At 41.3% G+C, this 19,658-nt stretch overlaps 1 protein-coding gene across 15 annotated transcripts in view; it reads left to right on the top strand.

Annotated features, from left to right (window-relative positions):
- The window catches only part of FRYL (FRY like transcription coactivator), a 397,117-nt gene that overhangs the window by 315,840 nt on the left and 61,619 nt on the right, over window positions 1–19,658 (top strand). For 14 of the 15 annotated variants that reach the window (XR_008445036.1, XR_008445037.1, XM_054029368.1 and 11 more), the window contains 6 exons: window positions 2,180–2,350; window positions 3,553–3,693; window positions 10,149–10,346; window positions 11,820–11,981; window positions 12,289–12,363; window positions 18,509–18,685. Coding sequence is in view for 13 of the 15 variants with exons in the window: in XM_054029368.1 (XP_053885343.1) it covers window positions 2,180–2,350; window positions 3,553–3,693; window positions 10,149–10,346; window positions 11,820–11,981; window positions 12,289–12,363; window positions 18,509–18,685 (924 nt within the window). In the remaining 2 variants the exon portion in view is untranslated. Of the gene's footprint in view, window positions 1–2,179; window positions 2,351–3,552; window positions 3,694–10,148; window positions 10,347–11,819; window positions 11,982–12,288; window positions 12,364–16,706; window positions 17,486–18,508; window positions 18,686–19,658 lie in introns of those variants that run through there. The other variant, XM_054029370.1, reaches the window with a different exon arrangement.

The raw sequence follows: 19,658 nt of genomic DNA, 5'->3' as shown, positions 1-19,658 counted from the left end.
GGCTGTCGATTAATCATAGTTAACTCACACGATTAACTCAAAAATTAATTGTGATTATTCATGATTAATCGCACTGTTATACAATAGAATACCAATTGAAATGTTGTAAATATTTTTGGATGTTTTTCTACATTTTTAAGTATATTGATTTTAATTACAACACAGCATACAATGTGTACAGTGCTAATTTTAGATTATTTTTTATTATAAATATTTGCACTGTAAAAATGTCAAACAAAAGAAATAGTATTTTTCAGTTCACCTCATACAAGTACTGTTGTGTAATCTCTTTATCATGTAAGTCCAACTTACAAATGTAGATTGTTTTGTTTTTGAATGCCGTTATGTAACAAAAAAAAAAAAAAATGTAAAATTTTAGAGCCTACAAGTCCACTCAGTACTTCTTGTTCAGCCAATCGCTAAGACAAACAAGTTTGTTTACATTTACGGGAGATAATGCTGCTTATTTACAATGTCACCTGAAAGTGAAAACAGACGTTCATGTGGCACTTTTGTAGCCGGCATTGCCAGGTATTTACATACCAGTTATGCTAAACATTTGTATGCCCCTTCATGCTTCGGCCACTGTTCCAGATGACATGTGTCCATGCTGATAATGGGTTCTGCTTGATAACCATCCAAAGCAGTGTGGACTGAAGCATGTTCATTTTCATCATTTGAGTCAGATGCCACCAGCAGAAAGGTTGATTTTCTTTTTTGGTGGTTCAGGTTATGTAGTTTCCACATTGGAGTGTTGCTCTTTTAAGACTTCTGAAAGTATGCTCTACACATTGTCTCTCTCAGATTTTGGAAGGCACTTCAGATTCTAAAACCTTGGGTCGAATGCTGTAGCTATCTTTAGAAATTTCACATTGGTACCTTCTTTGTGTTTCGTGAAATCTGCAGTGAAAGCATTCTTAAAACGAACAACATGTGCTGTTTCATCATCCGAGACTGCTATAATATGAAATATATGGCAGAATGTGGGTAAAACAGAGTAGGAGACACACAATTCTCCCCCAAGGAGTTCAGTCACAAATTTAATTAACACATTTTTTAACGAGCATCATCAGTCTGGTTGACTGTGTATTGTGTGAAAAAATACTTCCTTTTGTTCGTTTTAAACCTGCTGCCTATTAATTTCATGTGGTGGCCCCTAGTTTTTCTGTTATGAGAAGGAGTAAATAGCACTTCCTCATTTACTTTCTCCACACCAGTCATGATTTTCTAGACCTCTATCATATCCCTTCCTTAGTTGTCTCATTTCCAAGCTGACAAGTCCCAGTCTTATTAATCTTTCCTCATACGGCAGCCGTTTCGTACCCCTAATAATTTTTGTTGCCCCTTCTGAACTTTTTCCAAGTCCAATATATCATTCTTGAGATGGGGCGACCACATCTGCACGCAGTATTCAAGATGTGTGCGTACCATGGATTTATATAGTGGCAATATGATATTTTCTGTCTTATCATCTATCCCTTTCTTAATTATTCTGTTTGCTTTTTTGACTGCTGCTGCACATTGAGTGGATGTTTTCAGAGAACTATCCAACAGTAAAAAAGTTTAATGTTTACTGATAAGAACATCATTTGCCAGATTTTCTGTCCAGACTTCCCTGGTTTAAAACAGATTTAATGTAAGCAGTAAGTCCACTTGAAGCATGGATGCAGTGGTGCAAGCCACTCAGAGTGCCTGTCACATTATTAGGGAACCTGTAACTAAGCTGTACAGCTCCAGAAGTGTGGATGGGGTGGAGTGGAAAAGTAAGAGCAGGCTAGGCAGGAACAGAGCCAGGCCTGTCAGGAGATTTACCCCTCCCAGGCAGCCTTCACTGATCAGATTTTACAGCTACCCTTTTTAGTGAAACCCCCTCCAGTACAGCTACCCCTAAAGGCATGACTCTAGCCCTAGGTGGTTATTTTATTTTAACAGTGTAAGTATGCTGCACATTTTTTATATTGAATAGTCATTTTAAATCTTTTCAGCAGTTTTCTATATTATTTTTATAGCAAATTGAAATTCTTGAGCCTGACTATATAAAATATCGATGTTCTTGTGGTTACTTTGTCCTTGCTGTTACTGAAAAATAAATCCTAAACCTTCAGAAAAGTATTACACATTCCATATACTCAATAATTTAGTGGGTGAAGGAAATTAATTTTTGTTTTTTGTTTTGTAGGTTTGTGCAGAGGAGAAGTCACCAACCCTGGCCAATTTGGCGCATATGATGAGTTTATACAGTACACACAGTTATTCCAGAGACTGTTCTAACTGGATTAACGTAGTGTGTAGATATTTGCATGACTCCTTCTCAGATACCACGTTTAGCCTTGTAACTTATCTTGCAGAGGTAAATTTTACTGAATATGTATTTTATTTAGACAGCCTGATTTAAACCATGCCTTTATTGATAGCACATTTTTTATTTTTCACACTCCTGAAAATTGAAAAAATAAATTTAGAAAATCTTCTATGGAATAAAGTGATATTAAAAGATTGTAGGATTTGGAGGGGAGAGGGTGACTAAAACCATTTTTGAGTAGTGAATCTGAATTTTTAAATTAAAATGGTCATCCTGCCAATGGCGGGTCCATTTTTCTATGGCAGTACTATTTTGTAATCAGTCTTAAGTTCTGTCCCTTTACATCAGTTACTGGCACAGAGCTATTATTGCTCCTTTTTCATTCCTATCAAAGTCTGGATAAAGTACATATATTTTGGTTTTAAAGAAATATATTTAGGATATATATTAAAAGAAATTGTCTGATCCAGATTAAGTTGTAATTTAAAGTTACTCTCAGTAGAAAATAAATTTTAATCAGAGAGTAAAGATGTAAATATTATGTGGCATATTTTTCTAAATGCTTTGAGCATGCAAAATTTAGTGAATAGTTCTGCAAGCCCTCCATGTGCAGAACCACCATTGCCTCTAATAGAAGTGCTCTGCATGGAGAGCTTACCAAAATTGACTCTTAAAATGCATTGCTTAAAACTGACAACCCTGATATCTCTTGATTTTTATTTTTCCCTGTACGAATCTTTGAGTTTGTGTGAATATTTTATTGATAAAGACCATAGCAATTGTACGGATCAAACTTCTATAAGCCTTATAGATCATAAGTCCTGTATGTAACATTATTTGCAGTTTTTCCTGTTCTTGTACAGCATGTTAAAGAAGCATATATATACATTCAGGGAGCTTTGGGATTTAGAAGAGTTGTTTTATTTAGTCTGAAATATTTTGCTTGTAGGTGTTTTAGACCTGTGCTAACATTTAAAGTATCACCAAAATTACATTACTTAATGAATGAAAAATGTGAACTCAGAAGAAAAATATTGGAATAGAAAATACAGTTCTGTTGTACTCTGCTATATTCTCTTTTCCAAGCCAGATCTTGAAGTTTTAAAATAAATCTTTAATTCACCACATAATAGGGAAAAAAGAAATCTATATCAAAGTTAGCTAGCATTTATTATTGTATAATGATCTTTGTACCCTGTGCTGCCATCAAGCAACCTGATTAAAATTCACTTTTTCAATTATATTTTTAGCTGTTAGAGAAAGGGTTATCCAGCATGCAGCAATCTTTATTGCAGATCATTTACAGTCTTCTGAGTCATATTGACCTGTCTGCAGCACCAGTGAAGCAGTTTAATCTGGAGATCATAAAGGTTATTGGTAAATATGTTCAGGTAGGTATTCTGAAAATGTAAATAACTAGAAAACATTGTATATTTATGAAGTCAAGAAAAATTTCATGCAGATGCACTTAGCACTATTTTTGAATGCAGATTATTGAAAAGTATAGTCACTTGACTAAAATGGCAGTGCTAAGTGAAATCCAGTAGTGTTTTATAAATAATGGACCCAAACCTGTATACACTTGCCTATGTATTTAACTTTACTCACATTAGTAGACTTACTGACTTTAATGGGACTACTTACATGAGTAAATTTACACACGTATCTATTTACAGGTTTGGTCCTCTGTATGTATATAGTGATAACAAAATATGAGCTTTCAGCTATCCCAGTGCAATTTTGTGGATAAGGGAATATGTTTACATCCAAATACTGCAGAAATTCCTTCTTTAGGCATATTTGTTTTCAAAGAGAAGCTTCACAATTAAATGTTTATTTGAATTACTTGCACCGATATTAATGTTCCTCAGATGGACATGGACACAGACACATTAAAATACAGCTTCATGAAATTCAAGTACATTTCTTAGATGATAGCAACCATAGATGACAAAATTGTGCCCCTGGTAATTCACTGTTTGACCCAGTTTATAGAAAATGTAATCCCTGGGAGAAATTTGGTTTTTTTTGTAGAAAAACTTTACAAAAATGCCTGAAGCATATAATCATTTCAATCTACAAAGTTCTGATTTTTTTTCTTTATCCATCAACTTTATTGTGAAATGTAGTTCCACAAAATGGCTTAATCATAATTAACCATGAAGAGTAGTATTTTCTGGACATTTTGTTATGATAGATATGCACTTTAGTTATTGTCCTCTTGTCAGGAGACATTAGGCATAACTGGATGATCAATGTAACCATAGTTTGCTGGCCTGATATCTGCTCTCTTCACCTTTAACTTCTTTAGGAACACTTTTTTAAATCTCCGTTGAATATAATCTTAATTAGTAATTATGTGAAGAAGAAATTAGCCATTGGAATGCTGGTGGTAATGAAAGGAAAGTACATAGTTGTAGCTGGATGCTTTGGCAGAGTGGAATTTGTTCTTTTCAGTAACACGAAGTAAAAAAAGAAAAGAAAAGAAACATTTTTATCATGCTTTAGACATGGTAGTATTGGCTAGTTTCTCAGGACTCTACAGTGAGAATCTACTGTTAATAACTAAACTTAGTAAAGAACTACCCGAGACTGAGAGTGCATTTGTAGTGAGATGTAGACATGCACTGGGCACATCGTAAGACTGAAGGCCAACAGATATCCATTACCAGTAAAGGTGCAGTTATTACTACAACCTGGAGAGTGATTGTTTATCTTATAAAATTGTAACTTTTAAAAAGTAACTTTTATTTATTACCTTTTTAAGAAAAAATATTTTTTACAAATATGTGAAACACGTTGTTGATAAAGAGACTTGCCATATATGTAAATGTTGTTTAGCTATTATATATATATATATATATATTTTCAAAGACTGGAAGCTTTTTCAGTCAGGGAGAATCCTAAAACTTTGAGCAACCCTGCTGATATGCATCTTCTGATGTGTTTTTTCTTTCCTTTCTCTTTCTCTCCTCTCCTCCCCCCACCATCTTCCCAGCTGGAACTGCTCACTATTTTGAAGGCCATCAATGTTCAATTAAAGAGAGTGCACTTAGCCCATATGCTTCCTGTTGTGTTCTCATACTCTTGTCCTGATTACTTCAAGGGCTGCTTTAGCCTCACCCCATATAAATGCCTGTAGATGCTTCTGCTTTGTTTATGTGGGGGTCCCTGAAACTGATTTAAAGAATAAAACATTTTTATGTGTATATTGTTAGATTTAACCTGCACTGAAGTCTAAATAGTTAAAGTAAAGCTGTAGGAAGTTATATAATCTTTTCAAAATTTTGCTGAAGGGCTTTTAAAATAGCATTAGAACAAATAAAGCAACAATCTTGGCAAAAATCCATCTAGTCCAGCTGTTGTGTTGTGAACTTGCTGTTTAAAATGAAATTAACAATTCTGGATGATTTAAAAAAAGACTCCAGTAAAGCTGCTTGAATTCTGAAATGGCAGAAGGAAGAAAAGGAAAATAGAGCCACTTCCCTGGAGCACTTTTAAATTTGAGCAAACTGCTTCCTTCCTTCAAGCACCAATTCATGATACAATCCTTTGGAAGACTAAAGCAATAATACCTTAGTACATAATTTTAAAATGTTTGTTCCAGTAGAAACTGCTTCAGTGGTTTTGATTACTCTTCATATAGAAACACAAATACCTTCGTCCTCTCTTCCATGCTGCCCCCACACAATTGATAAGTGCTTCTACACAGCTACATCATTAGTCACCTACAAATCCCTCCTCAAAAGTCTGATGCCTACACAAAATTTCACAGTTGGTAATTTCACTCATGTGCAGAGATCACTGCCTTACATGCAGGTTAATATTGTCTCATAGTTTCCTTGCTTCCCCATCTGTCTGCATCCAGCTAGTCTCTTGTCTTATATTTAGATTGTAAACTCCTTGGTGCAGGGATGATCTTTTTGTTTGGGGTTTGTACAGAGCCTAATACAGTGGCATAGTCAGGATGGGACGCTTGGGTGTGCCCTGACTTCAGGTGGGTGGCATTGAGAGGGAGCAAAGCGGGGGGTGAGGGGAGGGGGCTGGAGGGATCAGGCCACTTCCCCCTCACCCTCTTTAGCCGGCCTTGCAGTGGGCTATGGACACGCTGGCCAGGGGCCCCTGGGGACCCAAGCACGCATCCGGGGAGCAGGGTCGGGGCGCGGGGGTTTGCCCTACTTAGCCCACCCACCCAGCGCTCCAGCTGGGGACTGGAGTCAGGGGCTTGCCCCACTCAGCTGGCCCGCCCAGCACTCCAGCCGGGGAGAGGGGTTGGGGTGCGGGGGCTTGTCCTGCTCCACCTGCATGCCCGGCGCTCCAGCCGGGGAGAGGGGTCAGGTGCGGGGGCTTGTCCCACTCTGTCCGCCCGTATAGCGCTCCAGCTGGGAAGCGGGGTTGGGGTGCGAGGGCTTGTGGGCAGGCAAGCCCCCATACCCTGACAATGCTCCCCAGCTGGAGTGCCAGGCGGAGCAGGGTGAACCCTCGACCCCACTCCCCAGCTGGAGTGCTGGGTGGGCAGGCTGAATGCGGCAAGCCCCTGACTCCGGTCGCCGGCTGGGGCACTGGGCGGGCTAAGCAGGGCAAGCCCCCATGCCCCAATCCCACTCCTCAGATGCGCGCCTGGGCTCCTGGGGGCCTTCTGGCCAGCTTATCCATTGCCCACTGCAAGGCAGAGTGGGGCAAGTGCTGGGGCCGGAACAGAGCCGGGTCCAGGTGGTAGTGGTCTTGGATGCCCACCCAGGCCCACTCATGGCTACACCCTGGCCTTATAGGGTGGAGTCGTGCTCCATGAGAGGGGTTCCTATGTGCTACTGTAATACAAATAAAAATAAAAGAGGGACAACTTCACACTCAAATTCACACACATACTAAATATATAAAAAGCTCCTGTAGTCTCTCTTAAAGGGGTATTATTCAATATCCAGAATTACCTATTTTAACATACTTGTATTTTTAGGTTTTTAAAAATATTTTATAATGTTAATTGCAATATTAATTGCTCTATTAATAATTTTGTATAAAATAAAAAATACAATATCCTGACAGAAACTTTAACAATGTGTACTTAAAAGTTGCTGGTAAATATAGCTGTGATTTAAGTATAGAGAGAACAAAAGCAAATTGATATTCAAATATTATAATCCCCATTCTGCATATAGATAACCCTGTTGTAAAAGCATATTTTTTGGGGTTATTATTCATCCTTACATCTGTTTTCAATCTGCAAGATTTGGAAACATACAAAGATAACAACCTAATACATCAGTTGTACAGTAAATAATTATGTCAGCTTTAACCTAAAAATTCACGTAGAAACAGTTTTTTAATTAAATACCCTTAAGGATACTTTTATGGTGCAACTATTATTTGTGGCAAATGTCATGATCCCTACATTCATTGCTTTTTCTCTCTTAAACCTTTATCTAAATATATCCACATTAAGTAACTCTTTAAAAAGACACAACAGTGGCAACCTTATTCAATACATTGTTCTTCGTTATGATGATAATACAGGGTCTGAGTTATGATTATGGTGGTTGTTTGAGTAAGAGATGCACTTCTCAATGAGATCACTAACTTTAACACATAATTTGCTTGCTTTCTAACGTTTTTTATTTCATACATTCTTGACAGGTGATATATATTTAAATAACTAATATCTGTCTGCAGCTTTGTTTCCATCTTAACAAAGATTTTGTGGCATTTCCTTAGTTTTAAAGTACCCCTAATATGAAATTTTGGAAAGCAATGAGCTTGTAGGGGGCATTCTTCTTGCTCTGACTTTGAAATCTGCAGGAAGAGAATCCTACTCTTGCATAGCACCTAAGAAGTAGAAGCAAGGATATCTCTTCCTGGGAACCTCGTGGAGTCTGCAGGAAGTGGGAGAATGGACAAAAAAAATCAGAGTCAGTGTATTGCAGCTTTGCTCCTTTCTTTCGTATAAATCTCCTGAGGTCCCCAGGAGGGGGAGACCCACTACTGCAGACTTTAAGAGGTTCAGAGGAGTAGAGCTCCACTTGGGTAAATAGGATGTTTATTGGATGTGGTGGGGGAGATGTACTCAAACTCCCTATTGGTCACCAACTGGTTGATCGCGATAGACTGGTCGATCTTGGAGACTCTCACAGTTGATCACGATCTCAGGTCGCTAAAAGTCCAGTGGTGTAGTGGGGCTGCCGCTAAGGCAGGCTCCCTGCCTGCCCTGGCCCCACGCTGCTCCCGGAAGCAGCCAGCAGACCCCTGCAGCCCTGTGGGATGGAGGAGCAGGGGTTTCTGCGCGCCGCTCCTGCCTGCAAGCACTGCCTCTGCAGCTCCCATTGGCTGGGAATGGAGAGCTGTGCCAATGGGAGTTGCGGGGATGATGCCTGCAGAGACGGGCAGGGTGCAAAGCCATGTTCCCTTCCGGGTGCTGCCTGAGGTAAGTGCAGCCTGGCGGGAGCCTGCACCCCAACCCCCAGTCCTGAGCACCTTCCCGGAGTCAGCACCCCAAACCCCCTCCTATATTCTGAACCCCCTCCTGCACCTCAAGACCCTGCCCCAGGCCTGAGCCCCCTCCCAGAGCCAGCACCCCTTACCTCCTCCTGTACCCAAACTCCCTCTCAGAGCCCACACCCCCTGGTGTACCCAAACACCCTGCGCCAGCCCGGTGAAAATGAGTGACAGTTGGGGAGAGCAAGCAATGGAGAGAGGGTAGGGCTTTGGGGAAGGGGCAGGATACATTCTGAGTTGCCCTTAAATTCAAAAATTGAACTTATGTGTAAAAAGGTTGGAGACCCCTGCCCTATAGGCATTAGGATCCTCACTGGGGCCCTCAATCATCACCCTCATGCGTCTTAGGATATTCCTCAGATGTCAACCAAAGTCCTACCCCCCAAAACATACACAAGCCTTGTGAGCTAAAATTGGATCATCAACTGACTCCCAAGCCTAAATAAGATTGTCAGGGGGCAACTATTGAAAGGGGGGCAACTATTCTATTTGGGTTTGTTATAATCTGCAGTCTGATAAGGGTCCCCAACAGGCCTACTAAGGCTTGCAGTTGGGTGATGCCCAGATGACCATTTTCCAAAGCTAATAGGGAGAGAAGGCAGCGAGCCTCATGGGGTGTATAGGAGCAGTGGAATACCCTCATGCTGCTACCATTCCCTCCTTATGGACCTTTTTCCCAATATCTTCCCTTCTGCTACTTCCAAAGACTCCTTTTCTCACTTTCCTTGCTCTGCTACCTGCTTTCCTCTGTGCTCTGTTGCCTCCATTTTATTGTCTCCCTACTTGAGGAGGAAGCAGAACGCAGGGCATATATCCCCATCCCTACTATTCTCTGCCTCCTTACAGACTGTAAGGCCTTAGTCTAGAATACAGAACTGTGACAGTTGTTTGTAGAAATGTTAGGTAGTGTTAATTCACTATATAAAGTTCATTTCTTTATCACAAATTTTTTTTATATCTGACTGACACAATCTAACCATTGTGTTTATCACGATGCATACATACATCAGACACTTTCAAGGCACATACCTTCATGTCATGTCTTAATCCACCGTATAATGACAGTTTTATGCTATTCATTGGCTGGAATGAACACAGCAGCTGAAATTTTGCCATATTTTGCTTTGTGCCTTCCAGACTTACAGCTATACAAAGGGTACACATTAATATTGAATGATGTGAGCTTTTCTGTACATGTTTTAAAACAGAAAAATCTGTGATTAATACATGTTTCCACCTAAAGTATCATGAACAAAGTCTGCTGTGTGCTATAGATTGCTACATTTACCGGAAGTAACTATTTTGTAATGTGTGTACATTTTATTTTGTAATGTGTGTACATTTTATTTTCTGGTAGAGTCCATACTGGAAGGAGGCCCTTAATATTTTGAAACTGGTGGTGTCTCGATCAGCAAGTCTCGTTGTACCTAATGATATTCCAAAGTCTTATGGAGGTGATATAGGTTCTCCTGAAATCTCATTCACAAAAATGTTTAATAATGTCTCCAAGGAACTACCTGGGAAGACCTTAGATTTTCATTTTGATATATCAGAGGTAATTCTTATCTATAGCTGGAATGTAATAATGACATCATATTACAATCTGAGATTCTATTATTACTCGTGTTTATAATGCAATAGTTTTGAAAGATGTAATTATAAAAAATAAATACTAACCAGTTTTTAAGATTTAATAATATTAAACTCCTAAGTAGTTTACTTGTCAGACTTAATTAAATTCGTTTACTACTGAAAAGTGAACGTTGGGTCCTGTTTGGGCTCAGTTTGTGTAATCCTTCCTCTTTGAGCACTTCATCGTTGGAGTAACCTCATTAAAGTCAATGGGACTACTCACATGAGAAAGTGGTCACCAATATAAGGGTTGCACAGTCAAGCCCTTAATGATCATCATAACTTGCCAAGAATTGTATATTCAGTTTTTATCTCAAAAATAATTTAATCCTATCCAATGTATCCCAGTCTTGTCATAAAGCAGCCTATCTAAACTTTACTCAAGATTGCGTCTTTCTCACCAATAGCGTTAACTTTGACCTAAAAGGGCTTCAGCTATCTGTGGAAAATATGGTGCACATATACAAACCAAAGATATCAGCTGTATGTAAATTATTTTGTGATTCAGATTACATTCCAACTGGGACGGAGCTCAGGCCACAAACTTTTAGTCCATTCGAATTTTCATTTGGGGCTGTGGGTATCAACAGTAAAATAGGCAGTAATTTATGCATTAAACAAGGTCAGATTTTTTTTCTTTTTGTGGAATTTGATGTATTTTCCCTGGCTGTTTACTGAGTAGAGTACAAGATTTTACATGTACATTTCCCACTGAAGTCACTAGGTTGTCAAACCAGACCAAATGTGTTTTTATACTTTATAAACCCAGCTTGTTACATATTTTGTATTTCAAACAAACTGTTTCACAAAATCCTTCATTTAGTCATTAAGCCAATAGTAGAGTTTGGGGCCAGTTTAAAAAAAGGGGGGAAAGAAGAGTACATTAACAGGCCATATCCAACTTCCCAAAGCTTGAGAGAGTTCAGATCCTGTGTTCTGGTTTTGGCCCCGATATATTTTAAGATGAGATTTGAAAAAAGATTGGCTTTCCTGTATCAAGCCTCCATGTTTTTAAAAAGGAGTGGGGGGCAGCAAATATGCAAGATACCCATATTTTGCAAGAGGTTGTATGTACTTTGTCTTCTGGCTCACATTGCACCCATGGTGTGTGGGTGCTCACATATGAGGTTGTGCTGTTGCTTATGCAATTAATTTAGTAAACTGAGTTTTAGTGTAACACTGCTAATAGTTCTGAAATTGATAATAATATCTTACTAATAAATATTTGAATTCTAAACTAGCATTTAGACAGGTTAGACAAACACCTGTCAGGGATGGCGTAGGCATACTTAATCCTGTCTTAGTTCAGGGGGATGAACTAGATGGCCTTTTGTGGTCACTGCCAGCCCTGTATTTCTATGATTCTTTGATTCTATTTTTTTTTTTCATCTGGCAGACCCCAATTATTGGGAATAAATATGGTGATCAGCACAGTGCAACTGGAAGAAATGGGAAGCCAAAAGTCATTGCTGTCACTCGGAGCACTTCTTCAACTTCATCTGGGTCCAATTCCAATGCCTTGGTCCCTGTCAGCTGGAAAAGGCCGCAGCTATCTCAGGTACATTATATGAAAATACACCAAGTTCCATGAGTTTCAATAAAAAGTACAGTGTAATGTATATAGTGTGTGTATGTGTTTGAAATGTAATTTGGAGTATGTCTTAACAGTTACTGAATATTAGTTAATTATTTTGCAGTGGTAAATGTATTGGCATAATGGAAATCTTCTTTCTTTAAAGATATTTCTTAAGACCTCAACATCTGAGATATCTGCTTTAAAGTGCCAGATGTTTTACACTTCTAATCTGCCTGGAAGATTTTGTATCTCTAATAAGGTGTTGTGCTATGTGATATTTTTTTTCCAGAGAAGAACTAGAGAGAAGCTAATGAATGTGCTCTCACTGTGTGGTCCAGAATCTGGTCTCCCCAAAAATCCATCAGTAAGTATTTCTAAATTCCAGTAGGAAATACTGTGCATGTTCAGGTCTGATAGTATTATAAGAAAACAAAAAATATGTTGTCATAATTGCAGTTCCTAAATTCACAAAACTGGCTGATAGATTTCAAATTATAATTATTAATGAGGAATCATCAAAGGAGCTTCTAGTTAAGTACTGCAGGAGTCCATTCTTGGTCCAGTGCTATTCAGTATTTTTACCAATCACCTGTAGGAAGATATAAAATCATTGCTGATAAAGTTTTCATATGATGACACAAAAATTGGGTTGCTTGCTAAATGAAAGGTCATCCCATCTAGGAACAAAGAATGTAGACTATACCCTGGAAAGCAGTAACTCTGAGAGGGACTAAGGGCTTGGCTACACTTGCAAGCATCCCCAGGCGCCCTAACTCACGACCCGTCCACACTGGCAAGGCACTTAGAGCACCTGGACTCTGCAGCTGGAGCGCGCCTGGTAATCCACCTCCACGAGAAGCATAACACTTGCTGCGCCTTGGCTGATACAGTGTGAACAAGTTGTTACATTATTGCGCTTTGATCGGCCTCCGGAAACGTCCCATAATCCCTTTAAGTCAAGTGAGCCACTCTTGTCATTGTTTTGAACTCAGCTGTAGGAATGCAGATATGCCCTTTCAAAGCTCCGTTCCTGACAGCCAGCATGCTTATCTGCTCTGGGACAAAGCAAGCCATTAGTGTGGAATGCCGTTGTTGAGAGTGAGAGAGAGAGAGCGGGGGGATGGAGGGAGGTCTGCTGCTGTCTGAACTTACAAGACAGCATGCTGACAAGCTCTCAGCCCCCCAAAATCCCACTCTCTCTCCCCCCACATACACACTACACACTCCCTGTCACACTCCACTCCACCCCACCCCCTGCATTTGAAAAGCACGTTCCAGCCACTTGCATGTGGGATAGCTACCACAATGCACTGCTTTTTGTGGTGTTGCAAGAACTGCTAATGTGGCCACGCCAGTGCGCTTGAATCTGACAGTGTGGACACACTGCAGCGCTTTCCCTACTGCGCTCTCCAAGGGCTGGTTTGACTCACAGTGCTCTACATCTGCAAGTGTACTCATGCCCTTAGTTGTCATAGTACAGCGTTTTTCAAACTTCGGGTTGCGACCCAGTACTGGATCGCAGCATGTCAGGCACTGGGTCGCTCTGGTCAGCACCGCCGACCGGGACTTTAAAAGTCCCGTCAGCAGTGCTGCCCAGCAAAGGCAGGCTAGTCCGTACCTGTTTCGACACCATGCTGTGCCCCGGAAGTAGCCAGCAGCGGGTCTGGCTTCTAGGCAGGGGGACCGTGGGGCTCCATGCGCTGCCCCCACCCCAAGCACCGGCTCCACACTCCAGCCAGTGGGAACTGGGGTGGTGGTGCCTGCGGGCGAGAGTCACGCAAAGCTGCTTACGCGCCTCTGCCTAGGAGCTGGACTTGCTGCTGGCCACTTTAGGCGCAGCGTGGTCTGCGGTGCCAGGACAGGTGGGAAGCCTGCCTCTGCATCCCACCTGCGCCACTGACCGAGAACCGCCGGAGGTAAGTCCATGCCCCAGCCCTGAGCCCCCCAAACCTGGAACCCCTTCCTGCACCCCAAACCCCGCATCACCGGCCCCACACCAGGGGCTCCTGGGGCATCAGGGGACAGGGAGAAGGGGTGGTTGGATGGGGCAGGAGTCCCGGACGGGGAGCAGATAGGAGGTGGGGACTGGGCCACGACCCCCTCCCCTAACTGGCCCTTCATACAATTTACGAAACCCAATGCAGCCCTCAGGCCAAAAAGTTTGCCCACCCCTGATCTGTAGCACCTGTAGCTATGTGTTCTGACCTGGGACCATGCGGGTTCTGGACTGCTGACACTTCCACATTGCCACTGGAAGCTTACACTAGGGTTTCCGCTAGAAGACGCTGTGGAGCTAGGCTTTGCAGAAAGTACCGCCCAGCAGGACCTGAGTGGCTTCCACTCACAGCCCACTGATTGGCTGATGCTAGTATTTAAACCAGAAAGCCATCATGGGGATCTGTCTGAGCAACAACACTGCCTGCCTGCCGCCATTCCAGACCTTATTGCTGTCGACCCTAGACTCTGGCTTCTGACTCTGGTTGGTCCTCAACTATTTGCTTGCTGTCTATAACCTGGTGCCTGATCCTGACTTCCTGATATCCTGACCCAGCTTGACCCCAACTCTGCTATTCGCCCGCAACATGGTGCCTGACCCTGACTTCCTGGCATTGTGACCCAGCTCCCTCTCAGCCCTGCTATTCGACTCCTGATTGCAACTTAGTAGCTAACCAGTGCACACAGGCTGCCCATGACCCACCCTGACAACAGCCCCATGCAAGGTTTTGAGTGTTTTTTCTCTCATTCACCTCCTAATTCTGTGACTGCAGAAACTAAGAGAGTACAGCAGGGAGGTATACATCTACAAAAGACCGAGTCAAAACAGTTAGACTTGATGGGGAGAAAAGTGTATTCAACCTTATCATTGCAAATCTGCATTGCCAACCAGCAAGCATTATTGTTTAAATAAGACTTTGTAAATTAGGACTCCATATCTAAATTTATGGATAAGTTACATGAATATCTAGGGAAGAGTTTGAGGCATTTATTGCAGAGGGCCATTTGGTGGCCAGGATGTCTTTGCAGGCAGCATTGGGTATGGCAGATGTTTCATGTAGATCTATAGTTTCAACTGTGACAATGAGAAGGGCCTCGAGGCTACAGAACTCCAGCATAGTTTTAGAAGTTCTACAGGCCATCGAGAACTTGTCGTTTGGTCAGTTTTTGTTTTCTGAGAAAACTGTCAAACTTCACATTCTTTTAAGGACTATAGATCTACTTTATGGTCTCTCAGTGTTTATGCCCAAGCCATAAGAATGTTATTTTGCAGGTCAGCAACATCACCAGCAATATTCCTCTCAGCAATACTTTCATCAGTTGTCGTACCCTGCTAGGTAGCAAAGTTTCTCTGGAAAAGGACATAAATTAAGTGGAGAAGATCTTCGGCTCTACTTTTACCCAACCAGCCTGTCCTCCATCTTCAAGGAGGGGCAACCTATTTGATGTTTATATCGAGAACAGCATACCACTTGTGAACATTCAAACCTGTCTCATCAGTCCAGAGACAGGCTGTATCACTTCTACAGTTCTTGGGAAACAATAACTATGGACAGATGGGTCCTAAACACTGTGGGATTAGGTTACACCATACAATTTCTGTCTGTCCCCCCAATTCTACCTTCCTACCTATCCCTTTTCGAGGACTCCTCTCATGAGCCTTCTGTTCTGCCCACCAGTGTAGAAAGTCCAGAATCTCTGGAGGCAATTGGACAAGCCTGTGACTTGCAGGTATGGGGACAGACCAACTTCAGCCATGCCTGAAGAGGATGATGATGCAAGTTCTTCAGCAAGTTCAGCCTTTGTGTGCTCTGGGAGCTATAGAGGAGGCTCCTCCACTTCATCAGGGAAAGGGATTCTACTCTGCTTCCCAATCCACATGTCCAAGGTAGAGGGTGAGATGTATCCTCAAACTCTGCAGTCTCAGCAAATACACCAAGTGTATGAGATTCCTCATGGTTACTATTCTTCCCGCCTGAAATTACAATGACTGGTTTGTTGTTCTCGATCTTCAGGATGCCTGTTTCCCTGAGGCGATTTTCCCAGGATAAGGGAAGTTCGTGAGATTCCTTGTTGTCAGTCAATGCTATCAGTACGCATTTCTTCCCTTTGGTCTGTCATCAGCCCCACATGTCTTTACCAGATGCATGATGGCGGTAGCAGCCCATGTCAGAAAGAGGGGAATTCATATCTTCCTGTACCTATATGATTGTCTAGTGAGAGGCAGATCTAAGGAACAAGTCCTTAGTCATGTCCAGTTCACACTGGATCTCTTTGATCAACTGGGGGTGATTTTCAACAAAACAAAGTGGATATTGACTCCATCTAAAAAAATCAAGTTCTTTGGCCCCCTTCTAGATTCTCTGAATTCAAAGGTCTTTCTCTCTCTCACAAGCAGTTCCAGACAATTTGGTGCCTTTATTTGGATCCCCAGTCTCATCCTTTGACCATGGTCTGTGTATGCATTAAGTTATTAGGACATGTGGCCGAATGCACTTATGTGATTCAGCATGCAAGACTGCATCATCATCTTCTTCAAGCATGGTTGAAGTTGGTCTGTCCCCCTAGCTGCAAGTCACAGGCTTGTCCAATTGCCTCCAGAGGTTCTGGACTTTCTACAGTGGTGGGCAGAACAGAACAGTGTATACTAGAGTGTTCCCTTTGCTCATCATCCACTGACCAGAACTTTGTTGACTGATTACTCCACACTAGGTTGAGGAGCACACGAAAGATCGTAAAAGGTTCAGGTTTTGGGGTCATAGCAGGAAGCATCATCTCATATCAACTTACTGGAGTTTTGAGCCATTTACAGTGCACAGTGTGCCTTCCAGGATCAGAAGTTCATATGCTCATCGACAAAACACTGCAATGTATTATATGAACAAGCAAGTTGGAGTCCATTTCCATCAGATTTGTCAGGGAGCAATAAAGTTTTGGCACTTTTGCATCAAGGAAGACATCATACCCTAGCAGCGCACTTACTGGGCTCTCAAACCCATCTCTGGGCCAACCATCTCAGCAGGACTTTCTTGGACAGCGACAAGTTGTCTCAAAAAAAGCAGCATAGTGAGGTCCATTTTCAGGGAATGGAGCATCCTGTTGGTCGACCTATTTGCAACAAAGGACAACAAGAGGTGCCGTCAGTTTTGTTCCTGAGTGGGACTGAGTCCAAGTTCTCTAAGCAATGGTTTCCATCTGAACTGGGGAACATACCTGATGTATGCCCTTTCCCCCATCCTCTCATCTCTCAGGTTATTCTCAAACTGAAGTTGGACTGTGCCAAACTTGTACTTACTGCATCAGCTTGGCCAAGGCAATGTTGATTCTCCGAAATTCTCCATCTGTCTGTTCAACCTCCCAAATCTCTTCTTCTCCTTTCTGACCTGCTGCCTCAGCACCATGTCCAGGTTGTTCATCTGGCACTGAGCAATCTGCACTTCATGGTGTACATGGCTAGATGAGGAGGAAAGACACTGCTCAGAAGCACTTCAGAGGATGCTGCTTAATAGTAAAAACCACCTATTAGGTCCACTTATTTGGGTGAGTGGAAGCTTTTTTCAGTTTGATCAATGTCTAGGGTGACCAGATCACCACACTAAAATATCGGCTCATATTGGAGTGCCATCAGCCCCACCCACAGTCCACCCCCACTCCTCCCAGGCTTCTCCCCCACTCTGCCCCAGGTTCTGCCTCCTACACTGTTTATGTAGATTCTGAATCCCACTACCTATCAGAACTGGTTGTGAATTGCCTGAGTGGAAAATATATCTGCAACCACTCAAAGAAGAAAAGACTGTTACTTACCTGTATTGTAACTCTTGTTCTTCGAGATGTCAGTGCAGATGTGTATTCCACGTCCTGCACTCTGTCCCCTCTGCGTTGGAATCTCCAGTCTTAGAAGGAGCTGAGAGGGGTTCAGTGTGGGATCACTCTTACATAGCCACAGGAGGGGCTACAAGGACCACAGGTTGCACGTGCCACCCTGACAGGTACTGCTAAGCAGAGTTCTCTGGCTTCAGTGCACTAGGCACATGCACACCTGAGAGAAATATGTGTCTGCACCCATATCTCAAAGAATAACAGTTGCAATACAGGTAAGTAACCATCTTTTATGGATTCTTCATCACTTAAATAAAAAAACGGTATCTTTTTAAAAGATATGCTCTTGTTTCAACTTTCAGCAGAAGTTATTGAGCTTAATACAGGAATTACTGAGTGAAACACTGTAGCATGTGTTATGCAGGTCAAACTAGATCATCACAGTAGTATCTTCTGGCCTTATATATACATTTATCTCATGGTTACAGAAATTAAATCCTGGGATTTCTTCTCCCCTTATTTCATCTCTCCAATTGCTAGTTACTTATATGCTTTGCCAGGAGAATTACATATTGTATAGTTTAAGAGTAAAGGCTTCTAGTAATACTGTATCTTCCATCTCATAGGCTTCCCTGTATGTTCTCTCTTAACATTACTTAAGCCATGTTTATTTCCATTATTATCTATTTCTGTAGGTTGTGTTTTCTTCTAATGAAGACTTGGAAGTTGGGGACCAACAAACTAGCCTTATTTCAACAACAGAAGAAGTAATTCAAGAGGAGGAAGTGGCTGTGGAAGATAACAGCAGTGAACAACAGTTTGGAGTTTTTAAAGATTTTGACTTTTTAGATGTTGAGCTGGAAGATGCAGAGGTGAGACTCTGGAATTTCTTTTTTAGAATTGGAATTTCTATTTTAGAATGTTTTAAAAGCTGGGTTATGTTGGTACAATATTAAGGATTGGGCGCAGTTCCAAAACTTCACGGATTTTGATTTCCATCAAAACAAAACCTTGACAACAAATTTTGCAATGTCAGATGCAGCTACCAATTGTCTTTATGAATGTGGGTTTAACTCCCCACTTATTCTATAAGAATATGTTTTGTAGCCAGGGAAATAATAATTTTGACCGCATAAGATTTTGTTATTAAGACTCTGAAGCTTTGCCCACTGTGTAAGAATGCTGCCTGCTGCGATGGAAAATTTTGCTGAATGGAATAGCATATTAAGAATTCATACAATCTTAGGTACTCATGTGTTTCTACATTTCCAGAATTTCAAGTAGTAAGCTAGCAATAGTATATAGTGAAATGGAATACTATCTCCATGAATTGTCAGACTATCCCACCCTGTCCTCACACAAGGTTTATATTGTAAAGCTGCCCCTACCTTTGCCATTCATATTGTATCTGATTTGGTGCATTTGTTTTCTTTTTTCACATTTTTCATTCTGTTAAAGTAATTAAATTAGGTAATAAAAGGTTTAAAAGTTAACAGTAATATTAATTATTATTATTTGTTTATTATTTGTATTGTGGTAGAGCCTCCAGACCCCAACTGAGGATCATGGTAACTTTGTGTTAGGCATTGTATGCACACATCATAATTTAAAGGTCTTAAACTGATCCCCAAAAGAAGGAGTGGGAGTGAAAAAAAGAAATCAGTACTCTCTGTAATTCACCCTGTTACATCTGGCTATTATAGTACATAAAATTAAAAATATTAAATTAATAATAGGAGAACCTTGGAAGGTTATTAGATTCAGATGAGCACAAAAAAGCCTAGGTATACATCTGAACTTTGAGATGCTCTCTCTTTCTATCTCTGGTTTCTCTGTCCCTCTTTG

The sequence above is a fragment of the Malaclemys terrapin genome, chromosome 5 (genome assembly GCF_027887155.1).
Source record: "Malaclemys terrapin pileata isolate rMalTer1 chromosome 5, rMalTer1.hap1, whole genome shotgun sequence".
NCBI classification, from domain to species: Eukaryota; Metazoa; Chordata; order Testudines; family Emydidae; genus Malaclemys; species Malaclemys terrapin.
The sequence above is the reverse complement of the archived record's forward strand: the minus strand, read 5'-3'. Positions and strand labels throughout refer to the sequence as shown.